Source organism: Dromaius novaehollandiae, chromosome 12 (assembly GCF_036370855.1).
Source record: "Dromaius novaehollandiae isolate bDroNov1 chromosome 12, bDroNov1.hap1, whole genome shotgun sequence".
In the NCBI taxonomy this organism is placed as follows: domain Eukaryota; kingdom Metazoa; phylum Chordata; class Aves; order Casuariiformes; family Dromaiidae; genus Dromaius; species Dromaius novaehollandiae.
The window spans coordinates 5,092,149-5,115,682 of NC_088109.1; the positions used below are offsets into that span (position 1 = coordinate 5,092,149).

At 41.7% G+C, this 23,534-nt stretch overlaps 1 protein-coding gene across 1 annotated transcript in view; it reads right to left on the minus strand.

The window, feature by feature from the left end:
- Positions 1–619: 619 nt before the first annotated feature.
- Positions 620–23,534, minus strand: part of LOC135329622 (protein polybromo-1-like) — a 39,568-nt gene continuing 16,653 nt past the window's right edge. Inside the window, exons 12-17 of the mRNA XM_064518554.1 lie at positions 20,263–20,464; positions 16,567–16,731; positions 7,515–7,661; positions 4,988–5,058; positions 4,174–4,390; positions 620–3,815 (exon numbers count right to left, since the gene is read on the minus strand). Of these exons, the coding sequence (XP_064374624.1) occupies positions 3,643–3,815; positions 4,174–4,390; positions 4,988–5,058; positions 7,515–7,661; positions 16,567–16,731; positions 20,263–20,464 (975 nt within the window). The 3' untranslated portion in view covers positions 620–3,642. The remainder of the gene's footprint in view (positions 3,816–4,173; positions 4,391–4,987; positions 5,059–7,514; positions 7,662–16,566; positions 16,732–20,262; positions 20,465–23,534) is intronic.

The window sequence follows — 23,534 nt, forward strand, 5'->3', positions numbered from 1 at the left end:
TGTGTTAATTAAATGTAATGCTATCTGTTCTGCCTGCTTAAATGCCTCTTTCTAAATCGTACGTCAGAAGCACCTACAGACTCAAGATGTCGCTATCACTTAATTTTTCTTGCTGCTAGTAATACCAAAGAAATTGTCTAGCCTGGTTTTGAATTTTATTTTGTAAAAGATGCCTTTTCCACATTAGTGTTTTAATTTCCTTTATTATCCAGCTACATACAAGACAGCCCTGAACCAGGTAAGCTTCCAATGTGAAATGAAGGCTTGCTGTTTATTTTCAGTTAAGGTAGAGGCAAACAGGACTGACTGAATTTTATGATCTGTACCGGGCATTTTCCAAACACGTCAAATAGTTTCCAGGGTTTACTGTTCATGCTCCTTATGGCTCAGTTTTCGCCTGTATTTTTTCAGCATCACTGTTCTGCTCACCACCTACCAGGCACGTCTTGCAACACACAGGACAACAGAGAAGCTCCTTTCTATAGGTTCTTTGCCCACACACCTGCACGCACATACCAAGGACTTCATAAAATCTGGATCCGCAATAGCCAGAATCACTTGAAATGACACCCTGACAACAAAAGTCTTGATGGGACGCTCAAACCTGGTTAATCCAAAACACTTTGCAAACTATTTTTATTCAAATTAAAAAGACTCAGGTAAACAAACTGATGGTACATACATGTTATAAACCTGGTTATCAGCTGAACTTTCGGGAGTACAAGATTTAAGGAAAAGCCAAGCATGAATTAACCAGGTCCAAAAACATGCCCCCAAAATCACCAACGACGTTTTGAGTTTTTACACAAACAGTAAATTTTCTCACGGAAGGGAAGGACTGAGAAAGTGAAACAAATAATAAGTAGTCTCCAACTGGTTTATGAAAATACTGGTCCTAGATTAATCTATTTTCCACTCTCACAGAAACCAACCATTTCCCATACATACTTTTATTTTAGTAGGAAAGTTTCATTTACTCCAGTACAATGAACGGCAGTGGAAAACAAATGAGGGGTTCAAATACCCAGAGAGAGAAAGAGACAGACAGACAGACAGACAGAAAGAGAGAGAGAGAGAGAAACAGCTAGACAGCTAGACAGACATGTCGTCTTTTTTTTTTTTTTTTTTTTTTTTTAAACCAGAGTCAGAAAAAAGCTTCTTTTGCTGGTTTTGAATTCTAGACTGTAGCCATTATATCCTAAATTTTACTGCAGTCAACTGAAATGCCTCCAATATACAGAGACATGATTTTGAAATAAATAAACGGCGCTTAAAAGATTTGATTAGGGCCAGCCCAGTGGCTTAGTGGTAGTGCTCTGCACTGCCCTATGGGAGGACCCAGGTTTCACTTGCACTTCCAATCACTTGCTCCCGGGCTGGAAAGAGCAGCGAAAGTAGTGCCGCAGCGACTCAGGCGGGAGAGAGCCAGGGCCGCAAGTCTGCTCATCACTGACCTTCAGATAAATTAAAAAATTCAGTTCTACAGGCTCCAAAGGGAGTCCCATCTGGTCCTCAAAAGAAAATAAATAAAACAATAACTTAACTAAAATTCATCCCAGGTTCTTTGGTGTAATTTTTGTTAATGCTGAGATATAAGAGAATCGGGTGGTATTAGTACAATCCATGATGCTTCCAAATACTCAAAAACTAGGATTTGCTGCTTGATTCAGTTCAATGTCCCATCTTTGCGGCTAAATATTGCAAAGCCTATGGTAATTCAAATACACTTCAAGATGATGCTGTATATGTGGAAGAGGTCTAAGACTATGCCGTTTCTACTTTATTTCATAAACTTGGTAATTTACAAAGGCCAGTAGAGAATTTCTGCACCACAGGTGCAACACCTGGAGAGTTCAAAACTGTAATTTCCCTACATGCTTCTTAGCTCCATCTCCTTCACATCCATTGCACATCTGACCTAAACTGTCCTCAAGTGCCTACTTGTAATTAGAGGGTTTTCCACGCAAGGACTGGAAGGTTGGAGTGGGAGAGGAAGAGGAATTAGCCAGTAAAATTAAATAACAGTTTATACTTGCACAGGTCACTTCCCTCAACAGTATAAATTACATCACTGAAACAGAACCCAAGGTATCCAGTATTGGAATAAAGTACTTAACCTTCTGCCAAATGCACTCAAGTATTTTTTTTTCTACTGGTATACTTTAAAATACATTTCCACATGATGAACATTTCTAGCAGTCAGATGAAAGCATATCAGTAAATTAGCTCTTTCTTTTGGACTGAGTTGCAGTGACAATGCTCCTGCCAACAAACTGTTCAAATTAATATTGCTTTCCCAGTTATTTAATGAAATAAAAACTATTCATTCTTTTTCTAAAATGAAGTACTATGAAAGGATTTACCCTTAAACAAACAGCTTTGCAGTCCAAAAGGTTGGTTGGTTAGGAGGACAGGTAAGTCCTTAGCAGAAGACAGTCACAACCTTGAAATTTGGCAAGAAGATTCCATACATACCTTACTAATTAAAAAAAAAAAAAAAAACCAAAAACGGAAAACCAAAGAACCAAAAAACACACCACCAAAAAGCACTCTGAAGGCTGCAACGCAAGTTTTCTTATTTCTCCAACCTCCTAGATAGGCTGAATTTACACATACAGCAGTACTTTGTTAAAGCTAGATTTACGCATCAAATTTCTCTCCATCTGCCCTGCAAAACTTTCATTAAGGTGAATCGCTACCCCTAAGGAAAGCATACAAAGATACCTTGCAATACCTAATCGTTAACAGAATACGTGTGAATTTAAAACCATTGCATTACTTCACAAACAAAACAACTCATCTTCCCTTCTCTAACTTACCTTCCAAGACCTGAACTGCACACGTAATTGCTTAGGCAACAAGCTTTCCATTCCCACTGCTAGGTGTTAGGCACATCACAGAACCCCCAAAGCAGGTCATGGTAGATAAAACATTGCACCTTTCAAGGGCATGCAAAGCACATGTATTCTGTTACTCATTTAGGATCATAATGGCCTTGGCTACACAATTAAATAACTGGACAGGACTGGACAACATCAGCAGTCAAGACACCCTTGTCCCGTCCACACCAGCACTTCCATGATCACTGTGGTCCATTCAGCAGCATTGGTATTGACTTAAATTTGATTTTTCCTAGCATCTATGTACCCCTTACCTTTAGCTTCATTTCAAGAAATCCTCCCTGTTCACATCCAAGTGAGATTTCTGCTGGAAGTGGCTAGCACACACAAGCACATGTACACGCATTCTTCTAAGATGTGAACTATGACTAATTTCACATTCCATTGTACCAATTTGTAAATGCTTTTTGTTTTCTTTTTTCTTTTATACAAAAATGATGGCATCAGGTTCTCAGCAATAAAATATAAGAAAGATGAATCCTTGACTACACTTAACCAATTATGAAATTGCCTTTCAAACAAAGGAAACATATGCAAAAATCTGTGTATTTGATAAAGGCAACTTAATATAACAAAAAGTGAAATATGCTTATTAAAAGTGTCCTTATGTAAAAATGGTCTTGCAATGTGCAGTAAAATGCAATACAAATTATTGTTGGTTATCTCTCCCCACCCAGTAACTAAAACGGCTATTGTTCCACAAAACTCCTTATACGCCGGTATCAAAGAAGCAATTACACGATTAAACATTTTCTATGTTGTACGCCTGACGGATATTACGGGTGTCTCGTAGCATCAAGTCTCGAAGACGCCATAACGCATCGGCCATGGTGGTATGAGCCCCTTTACTTTTCAACCAGTGTGAAGGGAGACGGCTCTCTTGTTCTTTTGATAGGTGGACATCTCGCCTTCGTGCTGAAAGGTTAAGAAATGGCCCAGTTATCTACTGGCTTTACTTAATTTGTCCTGCCTCTGATATTTACCACAACTACTAGAAAAAGGGGAATATAATTCTATAGTATTTCTATTGCCCTCCGGTCCCTGTATTTGAGCCCATACAAGTGATTCTTAGATTTTTATACCATCAGTCGAATTAGCCTGCTGATAACATACATACTCCCAGCATGTCTGATTTGTTTTTAATGACTGCTTGCATGGATACATTTTATTAAGCAAGCAGCAAATTTATTTAGCATTATCCATAAGAGCTAAACTTATTAATGTGTACAAAGAAGCGTGTTCTGTCAGGAAACATCAGAGTAGAAAGCCTTACCTGCAAGGGTCTGGTCCCACTTGCTAATGCTATTTGATTCAGCGCTAAGCCCCTCAATATATTTCAGATGGGCCTCAGAATGAAGAAGCCTCTGTGCCTTTGGTGGAGGGGAGACGAACACGGGAGTCGTGGGCTGCTGTATAACCGGCTGCGCTGCTGCGCTCTGGCCGGGATACGGAGGGGGTGCTTGCTGTCCCGGCGGGCCAAGGATTCCTATCTGTAATGGCAAAGTGGTAGAGAAAACACATTTTGGGGAACAGCAGGAAAGCGGGTTCACATCCACGTATCCCTATGGAAGAACCCGGCCCAGCAAAGTGCAGCACGAACACCACAGTTCAGTGTCCATCCCTGTCCAGCAGTGACACGGGAAGCTGTTCTCTCCATCCACTGTCAGAACATCCTCATACAATGGAGCTTTAAAACAGGTCATGACCAAAGGCGTCTGCATCAAAGCACGCAAAACCTAAATTATCAGCAGTTTAACAGTGTGTTGAAATGACTCACATTTCTTTAACAGAAGGAAGGAAGGAGAGGGGAAAAAAAGAAAGGAAAGAAAAGAAAAGAGAACACTGTCTGGCTTATACTGCAGAATGCATTCCACAAGAACCTAGTTAGTCCAGTAACACTTCATCCAAGAAATATAGACACATCCTCTGGGGGTAAGATATTAAATGATCCTAAATACCTCTGCGTACATTTTGTTTATGTTCTCCCTGGGAAAGGCTATGTGCATCCCAACATCTCTTAACTGGGATGCTGTTTAAATACTAATTTGGAGTCTTACAGCCTCATAAATCATGCAAAAAGGACTTACCTGCTGTCCAAATGGACTTGCTCCTGGTGCTGGAGTGCCTACCGTGGGGGATACGTTTTGGCCTATAACACCTATATTCCAAAATACAAAAACAATTAGTCTCATTTCAGAGCAGTGGCAAATACCGCTTTGGCTTTTTCAATAAAAATCTATGCTTTGGCATCATTGCTTAAAGTTCTTTTAAGCAGCTGAACTACATTCAAATATCCCCCTCTCCCCCAGTAAAAAACACTTTAAAAGTTTCTGGATGAAAAAAAAACAAAAAAAACCCAAAAACAAAAAAGCCAGTATGACAACTACCCAATACGTAGCCTGTTGAATTCATTGAATTAAAGAAATGAAAACAGAAGTCATTTCTGGTTTTCACTTTTTTTTGGTATTATTTAGTTATTGCCTAACTAAATCTTTCAGTTTAGAATATACAACTCCAGCTTGACAGAATCTCCCTAGAATCAAAATAATCTAGCAATCTATCAACATTTCAACATTTTGCTGTATTCGGTTTCATAAAATGCATTCACTGTAGGAGGAAAGCCAAGCCATTGCAAAAATTCTCTTATATCATCTATCTTGCTAACATTAAAAGCTTAAGCTTAAATAGTATTATATATGAGACAAATGAACACTTGGAAAAGTTTCAGAAATAAAAAGGGTTAGTTTTATGTAAATATATTTCCCTATTGTGTGGCCTGCAGCAGATAACACCCACGTAAGTCTCAAACAAAAATTTACAAATCTAAATGAGAGTCATACAGCTCCTGGTATTTTACATGTAGATGCTTGGGTCTGAACACACGAGAGCTGCTTTTGCTGCTTATCCTTCTTGTCTATGCCACTTGTCGAAACCACCTATCATTTATTTGAAAAGCTGAAAATTAAATTCAGTCTTCCGAAGGATTTATTTTGCATGCAGTTTTCTACATCAGCGATCAGAAGATGCGTCACCGCATTTTGTATACTGAAGCATATAATGAATGAATTCCCAGTTTACGACAACCCCTGTTTTAAATGCATCTGTACCAACAGAAAGTCAGAAATAGGGAAGAACATTGATAATATAAGTAGTGTGCTATGGCACCGATCTTTTCCTGGTACAAAGCAAAGAGGTTTGGAGGGGAGACACCCTCACCTTTTCCAGCATCGGAGCATGGCTTCACCTTTAGCTTGCGCAGCCCTGTTCAACACTACTTCACCTGTGGTCCTGCAAGCCCTCCACTCCCAGGCATCACTTCTCCCCTGCTCTGTAATCCTCTCAATTTTAAACATCACACACATGGCCTGTTCCTCCAGTTGGAAAAATAAACTCTGAAAAGTAACGCATCACCCTGGATTCACCTCCCAGACAACTATATGCTGCTGTCGTGTGCTTAAGTATCATTGCCTTGGCGAGTCAGAGATGGACTCGCAGACACACGGCCGTTCTCCTAGTCCCGCTGCATGACATTACAGTGAATCTTACACACCAGTGAAGATGCAAGTAGCATAGCTAGTACTGATGGATTTAAAAGAAAAAAAAAAAGGCAAACAACAATCAATTTACATACAGAGAGATATAAAGTCCTAACAGAGCTTCTGATAAACAGTTGTAAATGAGGCAGGGGGAGGCAAACAAGATACCACTTTTTGTCTACAGATTAACAGTTTAACTGCTGAACATATAGGATACACATCTTCTAAATGGTCACAGGAGCTATCAGAGGTAAAAACCAAAATAATCAGCAGAAAACAGGATGATAGGGCAGACAACCAATTTTTCCCATAACAGGGACATGTTAATGACATTAACTCTGAAAAAATGCTAATGAACTGTCACAGTGTTCATTCACCTCACCACTCAACAAAAGTGTGGCAAGAAAATATCAAATGTGCACTAAATAGACTATCAAAGATCAATGCAAAATTTGGCCATGACAGTATATTGAGTTCACCTTACCCCCACATTTCCCATCACGGTTCTATCAAAAAGGTTCAATCCGAACACTATTTTATAATAATGTATTAATATATTAGTACAAATCAGAATGTCTATCTTATTTAAAGGTAATCCATTTTTATCTTCTACCAATGGCCAAGAGGTCTTAAATGACTGCATTCATTTCAGTGCAGTCTGAATACTGAAAAATATTAACATACTGAAAAAGAATTCAGGAAGGAATAGGAGGAAAAAGGAAGGATGCTATTCAGGTGACATAAGCATATGAATAGGCTGACTTCAGCTTTTCAGACCTCTGAAACTCGAGCACAACTACCAGGTTTTTGGATGGAGCAGCATCATAATTTCCCAGCAACTTTTGCTGCTGGTCTGCTGCACGTGCTGTTCTGTCAATGTTAACGGTTTGCCTGGATCTCATATATTCAGCAGTGCATCACGTGTGTTGCAGCTACACAAACCTTCAGAAAGCTACACAAACCTTCAGAAACGATCCAACAAGCTATGACCAAAACAAGCTGCGCATAGTAACAACAACTGGTTAAACGGCGAATACATGAACATGAAATAAGGAGCGAATGAGGAGGACAGTCTTACCGGGTGGTGGGATGCCTGGGATGCCTGGCGGAAGTTGGTGGGGTGGGGGCACCCCTGGGTGAAGTGGCTGCATGCTGCCCATGCTAACAATGCCATCAACTGGGCCCTGCAAAGGTGGCAGCACCGGTGGATAGCCACTCATCATGCCTTGAAGGACACAACAAATTTCAAACATGCATCAATAACATGCAATATGATCTACACAGTAAGACATGCACTATCCACAAAAAGGCACCTTTAGTACAGCAGGACGATACTACAATTAGTGTCCCGCAAAAAATGAACAAAAATTAAAAATAATAAAGTTGTAAATGTGAAACACTATACTTCTGATGAATTAGTATTTAGCGTATTTGTATGTTCCTCGTGGGGCAGAAATGCTGAATATTCAGACATGTTAACACAAAGAATGAATTCAGCCACAATTAAATGTTACTAATGCAAGCAATTTTAATACAGCTTAAAGCTCTGCCATCTGCATACAAATTATGAACACAGCGCTAACTACACAAGTTTCATGTACAGCCCTACTCTGTAGGATAGCTCTGACAAAACCTGGCTGGAAAAACACAACGATGCATTTTTTCTGCAGTGCATACGCAAAATTAACACGTAAAGAGCCTACAACAACATACTTAAAACTAAAGGCAGTGATATGGGGGATTTTTATTAAGCCATGGGCACTATACTCGAAGGCAGTAACTCAAATTTAAAGCCTGACAGCACTGGATATGCTGGGCTGCAGAGACTTACACTCCTGGCACCTGACTGAAGCCAAGGGTTGAAAGGAGCACGCAGAGTCCCTCAGAGCATTTCATTGTCAGTACTTTCCAAGTGTTTCAATAGGGAAAACAAAGATTAACAAAGACAGTACTGTGCCGCTGCTCATAATTTCTTATGCTGCACGTGAGGGAAGAGGATTCAGAGCTTATTCTCATTTCTGGCCAGGTTTGCTGCTGTCCATTAAGTCAGCCCAGAAGGCTACACGACGTCCCTGTGATACGCTTATCAGGCCCTAGAACTTCTAACTTGCTTGTCCCTCCCCACCTCCCCAGCACCACTTTGTTTTCTACGCTTGTTGGTTTTAATGGACATGTTGTCAGGTAACCAAGGAAAGGAGCTGGAAAGACAATGAAGAGATGACAGAGGACAGAAGCAGGTCTAGAGTGATGAGAGAAATTTAGATAACACAAACTTAGTGGAGACTCTGTAGTCTGTCCCAAGAAATGATCTACTGAGTCTTTGCCACACTCCAAATGAGTAACCAAAATGTTCAAAACAGAGATTTTTGGAATAAGAGTGGCTGAAAACTTGCACCAGCTGTGCCTCATCACAGCAGCTGCTAGGACCTCAGAACCAAAATGGATCAAGTAGCTCCAAAGTACAAGCTGAATTTGGCAGTTGCTCAGGAAGAGTCACGCAGGTGAGGAACCAGCAATTCCAAGCCTTACACGGAGCGAACAACGAGGAAGTAAAGAATTGACCTTCCTCAAATCACGTTCTTTAATTACACAAGACACCTACATGAATACTTCTTAAACAGCTTTTACGTATCTATTCAAATATCTGGAAGCTCATCTGTACCTCTTTCTCAACACAGTGAAATCCATGTTTCCCTAGAGTGAAGTGCTCGCCCCGCACCTCCTGCCTGGGATTTCCACTACCCCCTGAGCTGCAACCGCATGGTCAGTTCATTCCCATGCCCTTCTGAAGCCCTTAAAGAAAAACAAACAAACCAACCCACCTTTTGTCAATTACAAAAGTGTTGGAAACTTGCACGGGAGGAGCCGACGGAGGGAAGACCCAGACGCTCAATATGAGTGATCAGTGTACTTCAACTTTATTAGGTGTGGTCTTTCTTTATATAGTATAGGACTAATCAGGCTCATACATATTGCAAAAGCTGAGCTCCTTATTGGTAACAGCAATTTGGTTTACCCAGCAACTTCTGCATTACATCACCCGCAAGTTCCCAGGACTAATCATTGATAACACCTTGGAGCCAAGGACAATGTGTCCTTGGCTCTAGCTGTTTTTACTCTCATACGGGACTTGGCTCACATCAACTGTGTGCGATATGCACTTAGTTCTGCTTCCTTTAGTTGTTCAATCTTCACATGACCTCTGCCCTCAAGCCAGTCCTCCACAATTCCCCCGTTTTTATTTTGTGCGAGAAAGACCTTTTTAGTTAATTGTTCAAGCTTTTGTGTTAAGCAGCTAAAAATCACTCTTACAACAATTAAAACTAATACAATTATGAATAGAATACATAGCCCTTCTTTGATCAAGCTCAAAATCCAGGTACTCACATTACCAAACATCTTTCTAAACAGATCATCAAACCAATTATACTGTACGGTGATTCTCTGGGTGTGGTCCTTTAGCCATTTCAATTGCTCATAGATTGACTGTCCATGATCAGAAAGATTAAAACAACACATTCCTTCAAAATCCTCACACCCGTGTCCCTGTGCCAAAAGCAGAAAGTCTATAGCTGCTCTATTTTGCAACACTGCATGTCTCAGGCTATCCATATCCTGTGACATTTCAGAGAGAATTTGTGTAGTAACGTTTGATTGTTTAACAGCCCAACAAGCAAGTTTATTTAAATTAGACATGGCATGCGCAACTGCAACGTTAGGAGCTAAAGCTGCGGCGAAAAACCTTTCCGTAGGCCCCCATAATTCTACATCATCAGCGCAATCTGAACCTAGTTTTTTTCAATTCACGCTTGCCTCGACGATTCTCACTTCTTCTATGTCTGATTGCTGCAGTCAGATTTGACCAACGCTGATCATGTAAGTCAGGGGCGAAGAGTGTCCTAATGAGTTCGGCCAGCGTTGAAATTTTTTCTTGAATAGTTCGTTTTGGTTGTAACGGTGGTGCTATCCATTCTAGTACAATGGGTTCCGCCAACCCTCTTTTTTCCCCCGTTTTTATTTTGTGTTGTGTAATGGCTCCCATTAGGTATTGTGGGCCACATAAAATAGTAAGATCAAGTGGCTGATTTTCCAGGCATCGGTGCGTAGCACGCGTAGTAATTAGCGATGCAATTTCCTGGAGTACCCGTTGCTGTTCCTCTGTGAGCGTGACGGCAGCCGCTGGGTCTGTTCCCTTCAGCAAGGGGCGTAGCAGATTTAAAAGTTCATTAGGAATGCCGACAACCGGACGGATCCATTGGAGGTCTCCTAATAGTTTTTGAGCATCATTGAGTGTTCTTATGTCAGTCCTGATTGTCAATTTCTGTGGTCTGATGGTGGCATTCGAAATATGCCAACCTAGATACTGCCAGGGGCTGGATTCCTGTACCTTTTCCGGGGCCATCACAAGTTCCTTTTTCTTTAATTGTGTGATTAGATCAAATTTTTGTTCAGGAGAAAAAGGGTTTTTTTGTGCTAACAATATGTCGTCCATGTAGTGATATATCATGGTCTCTGGCCACTGTTGACGTAACGGTTGAAGTGCCGCATCGACATAGAGTTGACAGAGGGTTGGTGAGTTTCGCATACCCTGCGGTAGTACTGTCCATTCAAATCTTTGGTCTGGCCCCTCTCTATTGATAGCAGGGAGTGTAAATGCAAATCGCTGTTTATCATCTTCATGGAGGGCTGTAAAGAAACAGTCCTTTAAATCTACGATTAGCAGGTGCCAGCCTTCTGGGATCATTGCTGGGCTGGGTAACCCCGGTTGTAAAGCACCCATGTCATGCATCTGTCTGTTTACAGCACGTAGATCGTGTAAAAGTCTGTATTTGCCGGATTTTTTCTTGATCACAAACATTGGGGTATTCCAAGGGCTGGTAGATAATCTTAGATGACCTTGTTTGTACTGTTCCTTTACTAGTTCATGTGCTTGAATGAGACTTTCCCGTTTAAGCGGCCATTGCTCTACCCACACAGGCTGATCAGTCCTCCAGCTGAGTGGGATTGGGAAAGTCCAGGCAATGGCCGGTGCTATAAAGGGTGTTCCGAGGTAAGCACCATACCCATCTGGGCAAGGATATCGCGCCCTATTAATGCTTGCACTCCTTCAGATAGGGGTAAAATGGAAACGGAGCAATTCACCACCTTGTTCCCTATAGTCCATTGTAGCGTCGATGACTTTCGGGCGAGGGTGACCCCGCCTACCCCAGCTACCATAGAGCTGGTCTCTCGGGTTGGCCAATGTTGGGGCCAAATCTTAGTGCTAATTATTGATACATCCGCTCCAGTGTCCAATAAGGCATTAGTGCGTATAGATTCTTCTTTATACTTTACAGTCACGGTTTGTCGGGGCCTTTGATGCATTCCGACAGTCAGTAATGCTGCACTTCCAGTGGAACCAAAAGCACCATAGCCTCGTGGTTGCTCTTTCGCTGGTGCCACCCCTTCAGTCAGGTGGGGAAGCGGAATAAGTTGAGCTATTCTCGATCCTTGTGGTATGTGCATAGGTGGAAACATTGCTGAAACCACAATTTGTATTTCCCCGAAATAGTCCTTGTCGATCAATCCTGTCAAAACTTGTAATCCTTTCATTGTAGCGGACGATCTTCCAATCAGTAAGGCACCTATCGGCTCATGATTAATAGTTACTGGTCCATAGACATTCGTCCGGATTCTTGTTGGCTTTGTATCCAATAAGGTGACGTCTACTGCTGTTGCCAAGTCCAGTCCGAGACTCCCTCTGGTGGCTGGTCGAAGACAAAGGGATTCATGCTGTTCGGAGTGGAGCTGGGCGCCGGGGGGGTCGGTAGTTGTGTTAACTGCGGGGGTTGCTGGGTTGTTGTTGTGGTGAAGGCCGCCTTTTGTGTCGTCGCGGGGCGGCTCGTCCCGCTTCTTTGGGCGTTTCCCGAACCAGCCTTCCAGCAAGCCGCTCCGTCATGTCTACTGCTTTTGCAATTGGGACACCATACTCTACTAGCTTGGCATTCTCTGCGAAGATGGCCAACAATGCCGCATCGGTAACAGCGTGCCGCAACGCCGCATCGGTAGCAGCGTGCCAATCGTCGATCAGGGGGGATATTTCCGCCGGGATTTTGCAAAGGAGCAAGGGCAGCGAATACCTGTCTTTGATTCTGTTGCATATTATCCCGCAACGCCTGTGCTTGCTCTCTCATGCTCTCTCCTAATTGTTTCACCACCTCTACTAGCATAGCTTGCAGTCCTACAGGTACCTGCGCCATTCTTTCTAGCCCCTCCTCAATAGTCCATGTTCCCGGGAGTGTGGCTAAAATACTACGCGTTGAAGGGCTACTATTCTGTATTGCACATTGTTTCAAGATAGTCCCTTTCAGATAATCTGGTGCCCCTGCTGCTTGTATAGCATTGGCTACTCTGTCAATAAACAAGCCGAAAGGCTCTTCCCGGCCCTACTTTATTCCCATATAAGATGGGATACCCCCTTTTTTTTTTCTTTCTTTTTTTTTCTTTTTTTTTTCTTTTTTTTTTCTTTTTTTTTTCTTTTTTTTTTTTTCAAACTGCTTTTATTAGTGGTTTCTGACCATTAATATCATAGAGAAAAACTTATTTCACATTGATAGCCTGAGATGGGTGTCCTCAGATAACTGTGCCCAAAGGAAGAGGAGGAGGAGGAGAGGAGAAAAAGGGGGGGGGGGAAGAGAGAGGGGGGGGAGGGGGGGGAGAGAGGGGGGAGAGAGAGAGGGGGAAGGGGGGGGAGGGGGGGGGAGGGGGGGGGGGAGGCGCTGAGGGAGGAGGGGGGATCTGCCGCATGGTCAATGTTGCTCCTTTTGGCAGGCCTGTGTTCCCAGACCCTCCCTGGGCAATAGTAAAGGTTCGAGGGGGGTGATGGGTATGGGGACACAGGGGACACCTCTGCATGCGGGGGGGTTCCTTGAACCCATCGGGGCTTCCCAAACGCTCCGCGGTGGTGGCAGCTACCTTTTTTTTTTTTTTTTTTTTTTTTTTTTTTGAGGTGCGAGAGCATTAGTAACTGCCCTCCACGGCTTCATCAGCTTTTTTGCTGTCTTGTTGTCACTTATTACTTCATCAAACAACTTGTCCCCAAATTTTTTCCATTCAGTTTGTTCGAACATGGTATCTGGGTTAACAAAACACCCCTTAGCCACTCCGTAAGCTAATAGCCCTGGGAGTTCCTTATGACATTCTATTCCTTGAGTACCTCGCTTTTCTAAAAAGCATCTTAATAAATAATAAGCCGCTTGTCGCTCCGTGGTTACTCACTTACCGTTGCAACCTTTGCAAGACCTGCGGCGAGACTTTCTGGCAGGACCCCGTCTCGTCCTGGGCACGGACCCCCTTTGTTTGTGTCCTCTCCACCTCCTCTGTAACTCTGGCACGTAGACCCCCTTTTGTGTCTCGTCGCCTTTAGCACAGCAGGACCAGCTGTCTCTAGCACTCTGTCGACTCCTGAGTTTTTAATCACCGAGTCCCTGACCGGCAGGGTCCCTGTTCGGGCACCATTTGTTGGAAACTTGCACGGGAGGAGCCGACGGAGGGAAGACCCAGACGCTCAATATGAGTGATCAGTGTACTTCAACTTTATTAGGTGTGGTCTTTCTTTATATAGTATAGGACTAATCAGGCTCATACATATTGCAAAAGCTGAGCTCCTTATTGGTAACAGCAATTTGGTTTACCCAGCAACTTTTGCATTACATCACCCGCAAGTTCCCAGGACTAATCATTGATAACACCTTGGAGCCAAGGACAATGTGTCCTTGGCTCTAGCTGTTTTTACTCTCATACGGGACTTGGCTCACATCAACTGTGTGCGATATGCACTTAGTTCTGCTTCCTTTAGTTGTTCAATCTTCACATGACCTCTGCCCTCAAGCCAGTCCTCCACACAAAAGCTTATTTCTACATTCGCAAATAAAACATGTACTCAAAATATTTACTGGATTAACACATTGTAGCCCAGTCTCCAGGAGAAATTGGTTCCTGTAGCTCATCGCAAGGTTATACAAGCAGCCACTTTCACATCCCACCGACAAGTCACCACTTTGACTTTAAGTTAGTAAACACTGGCAAACTACGTTCAGCGCCCACAGCCGTAGTTTGTCAGTTTGTTGAATTACCTGTTCTTTCTCCCATTTTTTACTAAAACAATGCAAGATTCAATAAGCTTTTGTAATACCTAAATTTGCAAGCAGCTAGAGCACTGCCCACTAGAAGAAGGGCATCTCAGAAAGTGCCCAGATTTTTTGGCCTCGTTGGCTATAAAAGAAAGAAAAAAAAAAGTCCCACGATGAAGCAGGTCTCTGAACGGGGTAAAAGCAACAGAATGCACCCAGAACGCTGCCGCTGTACGGCTTAAGGATGGAGGCGGATTGGAAAGAGGTCTCGACAGAATAAACAAGATACTTCCAAGAAAGACTTGTGGAGACCAAAAGAAGGAAGACTGCATTTTTAAAACAGGCCACAAAAATAGGAACAGTCTATATAGATCAATTTGACCATCCACTCTAAGGAAGTGTTTTACAATGACAAAGTAAAGAGCCCTGAATTTCTGACTGCTTGAATTATAAGCTGATGATCTTAAATACAAGCTTGCTTTTGAGAAGGCTGCCACAAGAAGGAAGTTAGCACATACAAAGCGCAGAATCCACATTCTTGGAAAAGTTTTAAGAAAGGATTAATAATAGCAATTATTGCCTATCAACTGCTACCTGCAAAAAAATTGGAAAAGTGATCTCCTTAAAAAAAAAAAAAGAAAAAAGAAAGAAAAAAGAAAAGAGGATGACATTGCTAGGTTGATTGAAGTACATGACTCTCAAAAAAGTAGTAGTGGAGAAATATTATTTTTATATAAATATATGTACACACACGTATGTATATATATATGCACACACACACACACACACACAATACAACAACTGCAAACAGTTCGGAAGAAAATTATCACAATGCAAGCCAAATCTGCTAGGTTTTCAAACAACAACAATTTTTTTCTTTTAAAAACGCAATTCAGTGTAAACAAATGCTTCTGTGACCTGCAGACCACAAACCAAGTAAGCACTGTGCCTTCAGTCTAAACATCCCTGCAGTCTCTTTCCTGAAAAGGCATTTAGAGATCATGATGGGAAACACTTCAGGCCGCCAGCCCAAAGTATGGCCACAGCCTGTGAGATGGGAAAGCAAAACGACAAAAGAATAAATGGACTAACTGGAATGCCTTACGGGGAAAAAACAAAAACCAAGGCCTCCCAAACCAAACACCCCCCAATATTCTTGTTTTTACAGACTCGGCGCTATTCCTTACTGAACTAACATAATCTAGATAACCTGTTATAAAATCAGAAATGGGGGAAGAAAAACAACTTGATTATGTCATATCTAGTACATTTTCTCGCAGATATAAGGCTGACTCCTACAAAAGACTCTCCAGTGCACTGCCTACCCTGCAGATCTGATCCTGGAAATACTTCTTCTGGGCACACTCCCTATGAACTAAGTTGGATTATGGCTGGTAACAAGCACAACGCCTAGTAACAAGGACCTTGTGGAAAAGCTCTCATAGCTCAGTTCTATCCTGAAAATCACTTGATAAAAATGGCAATGTTGGGATTTCGTATCTTTCTTCATAACGATACTAGCTCCTGGTCTGCTCTGCTTATCAGTAGCTAATCGGCAATTCTGTAAACTCATGCTGGGATTTAAAACTCGGTTTGGATTCTGCTTATTTTTCATATCCCTGACAATAAATAAAAAAAATTAAAAAAAAAGTCTCCTGCTTTACCACTGGCACTGATGATGCATGCACTGGAAGAACATACAGCGCTCTCCCTTCCCGCCGTAGCAGGGCTAAACATGAACTCTGCAGGGTAGAGCGAATAAACACAACTGCATACAAACAGAACGGGACTACTGCACAAGGTGAAGCCTTTCTCACGGCGTTTTCACCAGGCTACTGGATCAAGTAACGTGGGAATATCAGGCTACTGCTGCGGTTACGTATATCGATTAGGAAGAAAGACTGGAGAGGCTGAGCTTTTTCTTCAGTAAGAACAACGTGCCCCAAGAGAGTGTTCAGAGTTATGAAGGGGGCTGATAGAGCGGATGAGGAAAAAATGGTCGTAGCTCCTACGTTTTACCTGCAACGGGTGTCAACTGCTGACTGAGCATTCCCCTTGGTGTTGGTGGCGGCACCACCCCCATAAGAGCCCCGACAGGAGTGCCTGCCCGGGGGCAGGAATTCTGCTGCTGTTGCTGTGCTGCTCGCTCGCTCTCCTGCTGCTCAGCAACTTTAGCTGCCCGCTCTGTAAAAGTATTTTAGATTTTCAGTTCTGCTTTGTAACCCAGAATTCCAAAATATTGTCTGTTCATTTCAAAAGGACTAGTAAAACACTGGCATAGTTTAGTCAAATATCAAGTAGAACAGATCAATCTTCTCATACAGCATATAATTTGATTGCACGTGGCTGCAGCTAAGACTTGTCAAAAACCTTTCATGAAAAATATTCCACAAAGTTTTTTTTCTTTTTTTTTAAATTTAAAAAGTCAAAAGACAAATTTGATAATAACACCAGTGCTACCGACATGAAGCAGCAGTCCAGCACTAGGCTCAGTCCACATTAGGAAAACATGGCAAAAGGTTCCTTCTTTCGACACCACTGGCTCAGCTAAACCAGGCAGAGCAAAGGCTGCAGCTCGCAGGCAGACGCGCCGCCAGCTGCTGCTGGGATTTCCAGCACCATGTCTACTAGACGGGCCCTAAAGCAAGGTGCAAACAGCAGGTCTCCGTGCCAGTCGGTGGCCCGTTTATTCTTGGGCTACCAACATTTTTACTACTGATGCAGCTGAAAAGCGGTGGCAAAGCTGGGCAGCATTTGCAAAGTTTCCCTAGTGGGGATAGGTCCTTAGTGTGTGGAACATAACAGGCAGCAGTTTGATGAACCCCCCAAAATACTTTCTCTGCCTCTCTCTTTCTCTCTCTCATTTTTCCCCCTTCTGGTCCCTCTCGAGCTATTTTTTCCCTTGTTGCTGAAGATGTCTAACTCACATCGTGCTGCTCAGTGGAGGTCAGGTGTGTCCTTGGTATGATGAATCTGGTCATTATCTCAATCGAGTTTCTCACTGTGACCACAACAATAAAAGATCTACTTGCAGGGGCATCTGACCAGAGAATTTGATATCAAGGGAAGGGCAAGGGGTCATGGGAAGAAGAAAGAAACAAAAAGCAAAACCAAGCAACCAAAAAAAGAAGCTATACCCAGTGCCCCCTCAGGGTACTTTTGGGGCATGCGAGTTACTGATTTGTTTACTCTGAACATTATATCCTACCGAAAGCAATGAGGAACAACAAAGAATAAATGAATGCAGCGTACCTCTCCAGCAAATTTTAGTAACAGTGAATGCAGGGCTAGAAGTTTTCTTGCGGTTGGTGAAAGATGCAAACTGCCACTAAAATAGCAATCGAGGTCCTCTGTCAAACAAGGCCAAGCTGTTCATCAAGGAGATTAAATTATGCATCCTGCCAATGTTACCAGTTTTCCCTAGCATATGACTTCAAACGCGTATCATACATTTGTCTCCTGTAGGAGCTGTTTGTGCAGCTTCTGGAACTATAGCCATACACCGAAAGACCCGTTCCATTTTTAAAGGCATTTCCTTCCTTCTTTTCATTTCTGTCATTTCAAGAAGAGATGACGACGCATAGAAATTCCTAAATTTACTACAGGCAACTCATAAATGACTTAGCACAAAATACACAAGATATGGTAGATCCTGAAGTAGAAAAATGAAATAATCCTCTTCAGAACAGAGCAAGTGTTTAGGAAAACGATGAAATAGCTGTTCTGACTATATCTACTTCAGGCCAGTCCAAAAAAAAAAAAAAAAGAAAAAAGTTATACAAAAGCAAAAATTCTGGAGACTCTCTGATGAATGAGGAATTACTCTTAAGCATTCAGTTTTATCAGACTTTGGAGGGCTGAGCCTTGAAGAAGGACCTAGCATAGGACAAAACCTGAGTTTTTCCGAGTCTCTCCCCATGTCTTGCCTGGCACAAAACTAACAGATGAAACGTATAACACTGCCAAAAGGGAACAGTGCAGGGTGTCAAGAAGCTCAGTCTTGAGCATTCACCTCAGTGAATCTCATCCCAAATAATTTATTTAGGACAGCGCTTGAGATCACTCAAATGACATTTCCAACACATCTCAAAAGACAGAAGGAAACCTGCTGCTTTGACCATAGCTTTTCCTTAAAACAGGCTGTTGCCTCAGTCTCTGTGCATTATCTTATTCTATTTTGAGGAGTTAATCATGCAGGCCTTTCCAATGCAGCCTGTTCTTTGGCTATTGCTAAAAATCAACTATTATCCTCCATATATACCAAGTGCAATTTTCAATAGGTCAAAATGCATCTAAAACGCAAACTACATTTCACCAAAACACGGAAAGGCATTTTTTCATTGAGATGTCAAACCCTGCCAGTTTCCTGCTCTCTGCTGCAGCGTCTACGCCAGAGAGCACATAAATTTTGAGTTGTCGCAGTGCAAGGAAGGGAGTCTCTCTCCCTCACACGTGGTAAGCAAACACAGTTTGGACGCTTTGTAACCCCACCCCAATCGCTCAAAAGCAAATAAAAGCAAGTCTGGCTCTCGGCAGACACCAAGCCTGAGAAACTGCAGTCTAAAACTCAAAAGGAAGCACTTAGGCAATCATAAACACAGTGGACAGACACTGTTGCTACTGTTATGCTACAGCCATGTCTTCCAATGCAAGACATCAAGCTGCTCTAAGCTACGAAGTGATGACGCGCTAGCCTACTCCTAGTCCTACTCAGCTAAGGCTGACTTAAGCAGGCAATAGCTTTCTAGAGAGTGTTGAAACTTTCCTATCCAAAGTAGTATTTTCTTCCAATAAAAGTGCAATAGTTGCCTAAAAAAGAAGGGGGGGGGGCTTCATACTGGAAGTGTTGACACATTATTAACTATAGCAGTAAGTCTAGATGTTAAGCCAATGTATTTGGTTTGGATAGGGACTGCTTTCAAAGATCAACTGTCTTTTGATTTTGATGAAAAATCATGCACAATGATCAGTAGGAAAGAAGGAAAGAAGGAAAGAAGGAAAGAAGGAAAGAAGGAAAAAGAAAGAAAGAAAGAAAGAAAGAAAGAAAGAAAGAAAGAAAGAAAGAAAGAAAGGTCTTTCTAAAGTATCTCCTGCCTAGGATATATTTCTAGGCTTCCTGAGGATATGAGATCTCTCAACAAAATTAGTTACAACTCTTAAATAATACTGAGACTGAACAACAGGTCATATTCCCAGTACTGTAACAGAGGATGTATCCTTGATTTTATTCCACTAAAACTTCTTAAGAATCTGAGTCCAGTTAATCAAAGAACCTTTTCCTGCTCCACTGTATGCTTTCCTACCTGCCTCTCAGCTCCGAGGAGCTTCTTGCTTCCTGCCAAAATCCCCTTTCTTGCCTCCCCCCAGTCCTCCTTTAAGGAAACTTTCACAGGCAATTTTTCCAATTGACTTCCAGCAATTTTCCTCCATGCTCCTTTACTTCTGTTTTTCCCCATCTTCTTTGCCTTTGTTGATAGTTATTTGTGGCAAAGACTTTTAAATAATCAGGCATCATACTGACACAGTGAACTACATAACTTAAATACAGTCTTTGCTCCTCTTCAGTCATCTCTTCATATGAACTTCTCTTTAAGGTACATCCAGAACACAAATATAAATATCTTCTTTTATTAAACCTGCCATCTGAATAAAAGTAATGAACATATTTAGAAAGAAAAAAGCAGAAGAGAGTTTGTAATTTTAGTTTTTATTTACCTTCATATTCCGCTTTCTTGGTTGCTTCCAGGTTTCTCCACTCAGTTCCTACAAGTCTGCTGAGCTCTCCAAAGGAGTAGTCTGGGTGCTGAGCTTTAATTACAGCTCTCATCTCGCTGCTAAATAAGGTGTAACCACTCATGCTGATCTTCCTTTTTGATCCCTCCTTCTTGGTGCTGCCCTTAACCGACTTGGGAGTGGACTGTGAGAAAAAGCAGTTATGACCACAAGTATACAAAAGAGAAACTTCTCAACATACACAATCCAAAGTTGTAAGAAATAGGATTTAAAAGTGTTCCCACATTTCTCTTGTATACATTTGTACAAGGACCATGCAAACTTATGGCCCCTAAAGAGAGGGGCATCTCCTCCTGACAAATGACAACAGCACACACACTTAAGGAAAGCACACAGAAGAAAAAAAACAATGATCTGATCCTTTTTAACCCTTCCAGACATAAGGCCAACCTCGTAACTGAGACTTCAAAAAAATCGGAGTAAACAGAACAAAGAATATTTCTGTTGGCTGATATTATTCCAAACTCAACGAGAGGACTAAGATTGGGCTGGCTAGCAAATAAGTGATTGATTTGGGAGGCCATAAAGAGAACAAAAAAAGATTTGTCCTGTGTCACAGATTTCGTTCACGAGGCTGTTCAGAAACATTGCAGACACGAGTAAAACTCTTTATTTGCCATTGCACATTTTAGGAAGTTGCTTCCACACTTCCTCCGGCACCTTTGCAGCTCCTATCTTCTTGACTCCATCCTCCTCTCTCCTCATCCCCAAGTGCTCTATATTTTGCCTGCCAGACTTCCCTCCCTTTCTAGTGTTCATCTGCCATTACCTAAGTACCCATTCCTCCCTGAAAAGACCCAAAGCCCGGTTTTGCTGATCACTGTCACCTGCACAGCACATTCATCTCACCAGCTGTATGTTGACAAATAACAAATATTATGTTCTGTTAAAGATCTGCTCCCTTGCTCAGTTCTACCAACCCAGTGCTTCCTACCCTGGCTGTTCCCGTTGCAAGCTCCTTGACATCTCCAGCCATCAAAAACCCTGTAACCTATTCTCACAACAGCTGGGATACCACAGCTGGAACCCTTACTTCTCAGACTCTTTCCACATATACTTGTCACGGGAGACCAAATGTTCCCCTGTTCTTTAATCCGTAAGGCCCACAACGTGGGTATCATTCCAAAATCCTCCAAAGCCCCTCCTTGTATCTTGACCATTACAAATGTCTCCCATCTGGAAGACTGCAATTGTTTTCAAATAGTTCAAAGACAAAAAAGAAAAGAAGAGAAAAATGCATGCCAATTTTTCTTCCTATCCTGAAATTCCAGCCATGTTACTCCTTTCACTCACCACTCTGAGCCCGCCAATCCAACACTCTTCTCTCAGCTAAATACAAAGCTTCAGCTATACCAAGATGCTTAAAACGTCCTGCTCATTAATTTAAGCCAGGTAGTGGATAAACTCAGGCATACTTGTAGGTGATTCCTAAACTTTGTGGTATTCATTTTCAAATGGCAGCCCACCTTTAATGTTTTCATTGCAAACCTAAAGGGAACATGCGTCTTTTTGGGAGGAAGTCTTCAAGGTTTGTCTTTATGATGGAGGAAGCGAAGAAACCCCCACACAGGTCTTGAGATGAAACACAGACCATGTACAACCCATCTTGGCTTCTGAGGCAAGCCCGCATTAGCAGATGGAGAGTTCCCAATTCAGAAAAGGGAAAAATCCAGAGATACATTTGGCCTCTCATATATCTGCATTTAGATAGCTACACATCTGTCCAGTTGGTTTGCCTTTGCAGTGCTTGCAACAAAGTTTTGATAACAGTAATCCAAATAAAGACCCACTCATCAGTCTGGAAGGGAAAACAGGGCTTGGAAAAATTATCAGAATTCTGAATTCAGTTCTTCTATATTCCATAATTTTACATCTCTAATGCAACAATTTTTAATAGAATCTTTTCGGAGTCAGATAATTGCATTTGCAGTTTTAGAAGCTGTAAGAGAAGAAATAAGCCTGAGACTCAACACCAGATCACTTTTCTATGCCTTTTGTCAGCCATAATGCTAATGAAAAAGTAGAGTTCTACATCTTCCTTTACTTCAGGTTCTACTTCTTGCTTCACAGCAAACTGCAGCAGAAAGACTGGCATCCACCTATTTGTCAAACCCCACAATACCAGATGTTCACTTGTCTTGACTCCTTGTGATTGGTGTAAGTACTTCTCTTGTTATCAGAAAAAAGAAAGTACAGATTTTTGTTTTTACATAACTGTTAAATAAAATTCCACACATTTAAGAGAACGTGAAGAAAATGCATGCCTTTTGTCTAAGAGTTCTGTTTAAAAAGGTAATTTTCAATGAGGATATAAATAGAGCAAGACCAGGATGGGATGAAGAAGAAAGTTTATTTCTATGCTGACAATTGTATTGTGAGAACGTGATGGAAACAGATAAAGGATTTAATCCAACTGCAAACAAACTTTTTGGTTAGGTTAGTTTTCTGATAAAGCAACTCCCCACCCTGCTTTACCCCTCAGTTATGGGAACGCCAGGGTTTGTCACAGACACAGCAAGAGAGGGAAGGTAGACAAAAATGCCCAGTTTGGCAGCAGCAATGACTCGTGCCACATTCAAGTGGCACATAACCACACGATGATTTGTCATTTACCTCTTGTCCATTCACCAGCAGACTAATTCTCAAACTTCTGGGATGTCCAGCAAGACGCATAAAAAGTTCTGATTATTTTTATTCTAACTTTCTACAAGTTCTGATTTCCAAGCATGAATGATAACGCAAAACCAACCAGTGATTTTCAGTGTCCATGCAGAAAAAAAAGTCATCTCTTTGTCCTTCAGGAAGGACATACAGCATTTTCTAAAAATGTATCAAAAATGTAACACCCAAATTGCTGGTCTTTTTCAAGGCTTAGAAATGGATGTTATGTTAATTGAGTATTAGAATAAAACTTTACATATATTTAACATAAGGACCTGATATTTCTTAATAAGTGTCACAAAAATCCTACTAATGAGAAATACAAAAATGTTGTATGTTACAACCCCAGAAGATTTCCTCAATGTCCTGGTTCCTTTAAGAGTATTCAAATGGACTTAAATATTACAATCATGAATATCATATTGGATATGCTAAACTCTTCTGTAAAATTATTCCAAAGACTACTAAACTGAAATAGAAATCTCTTCTGTGTATGTGATAAAATGTTTCTGCTGGTTTTTTGTTTGTTTGTT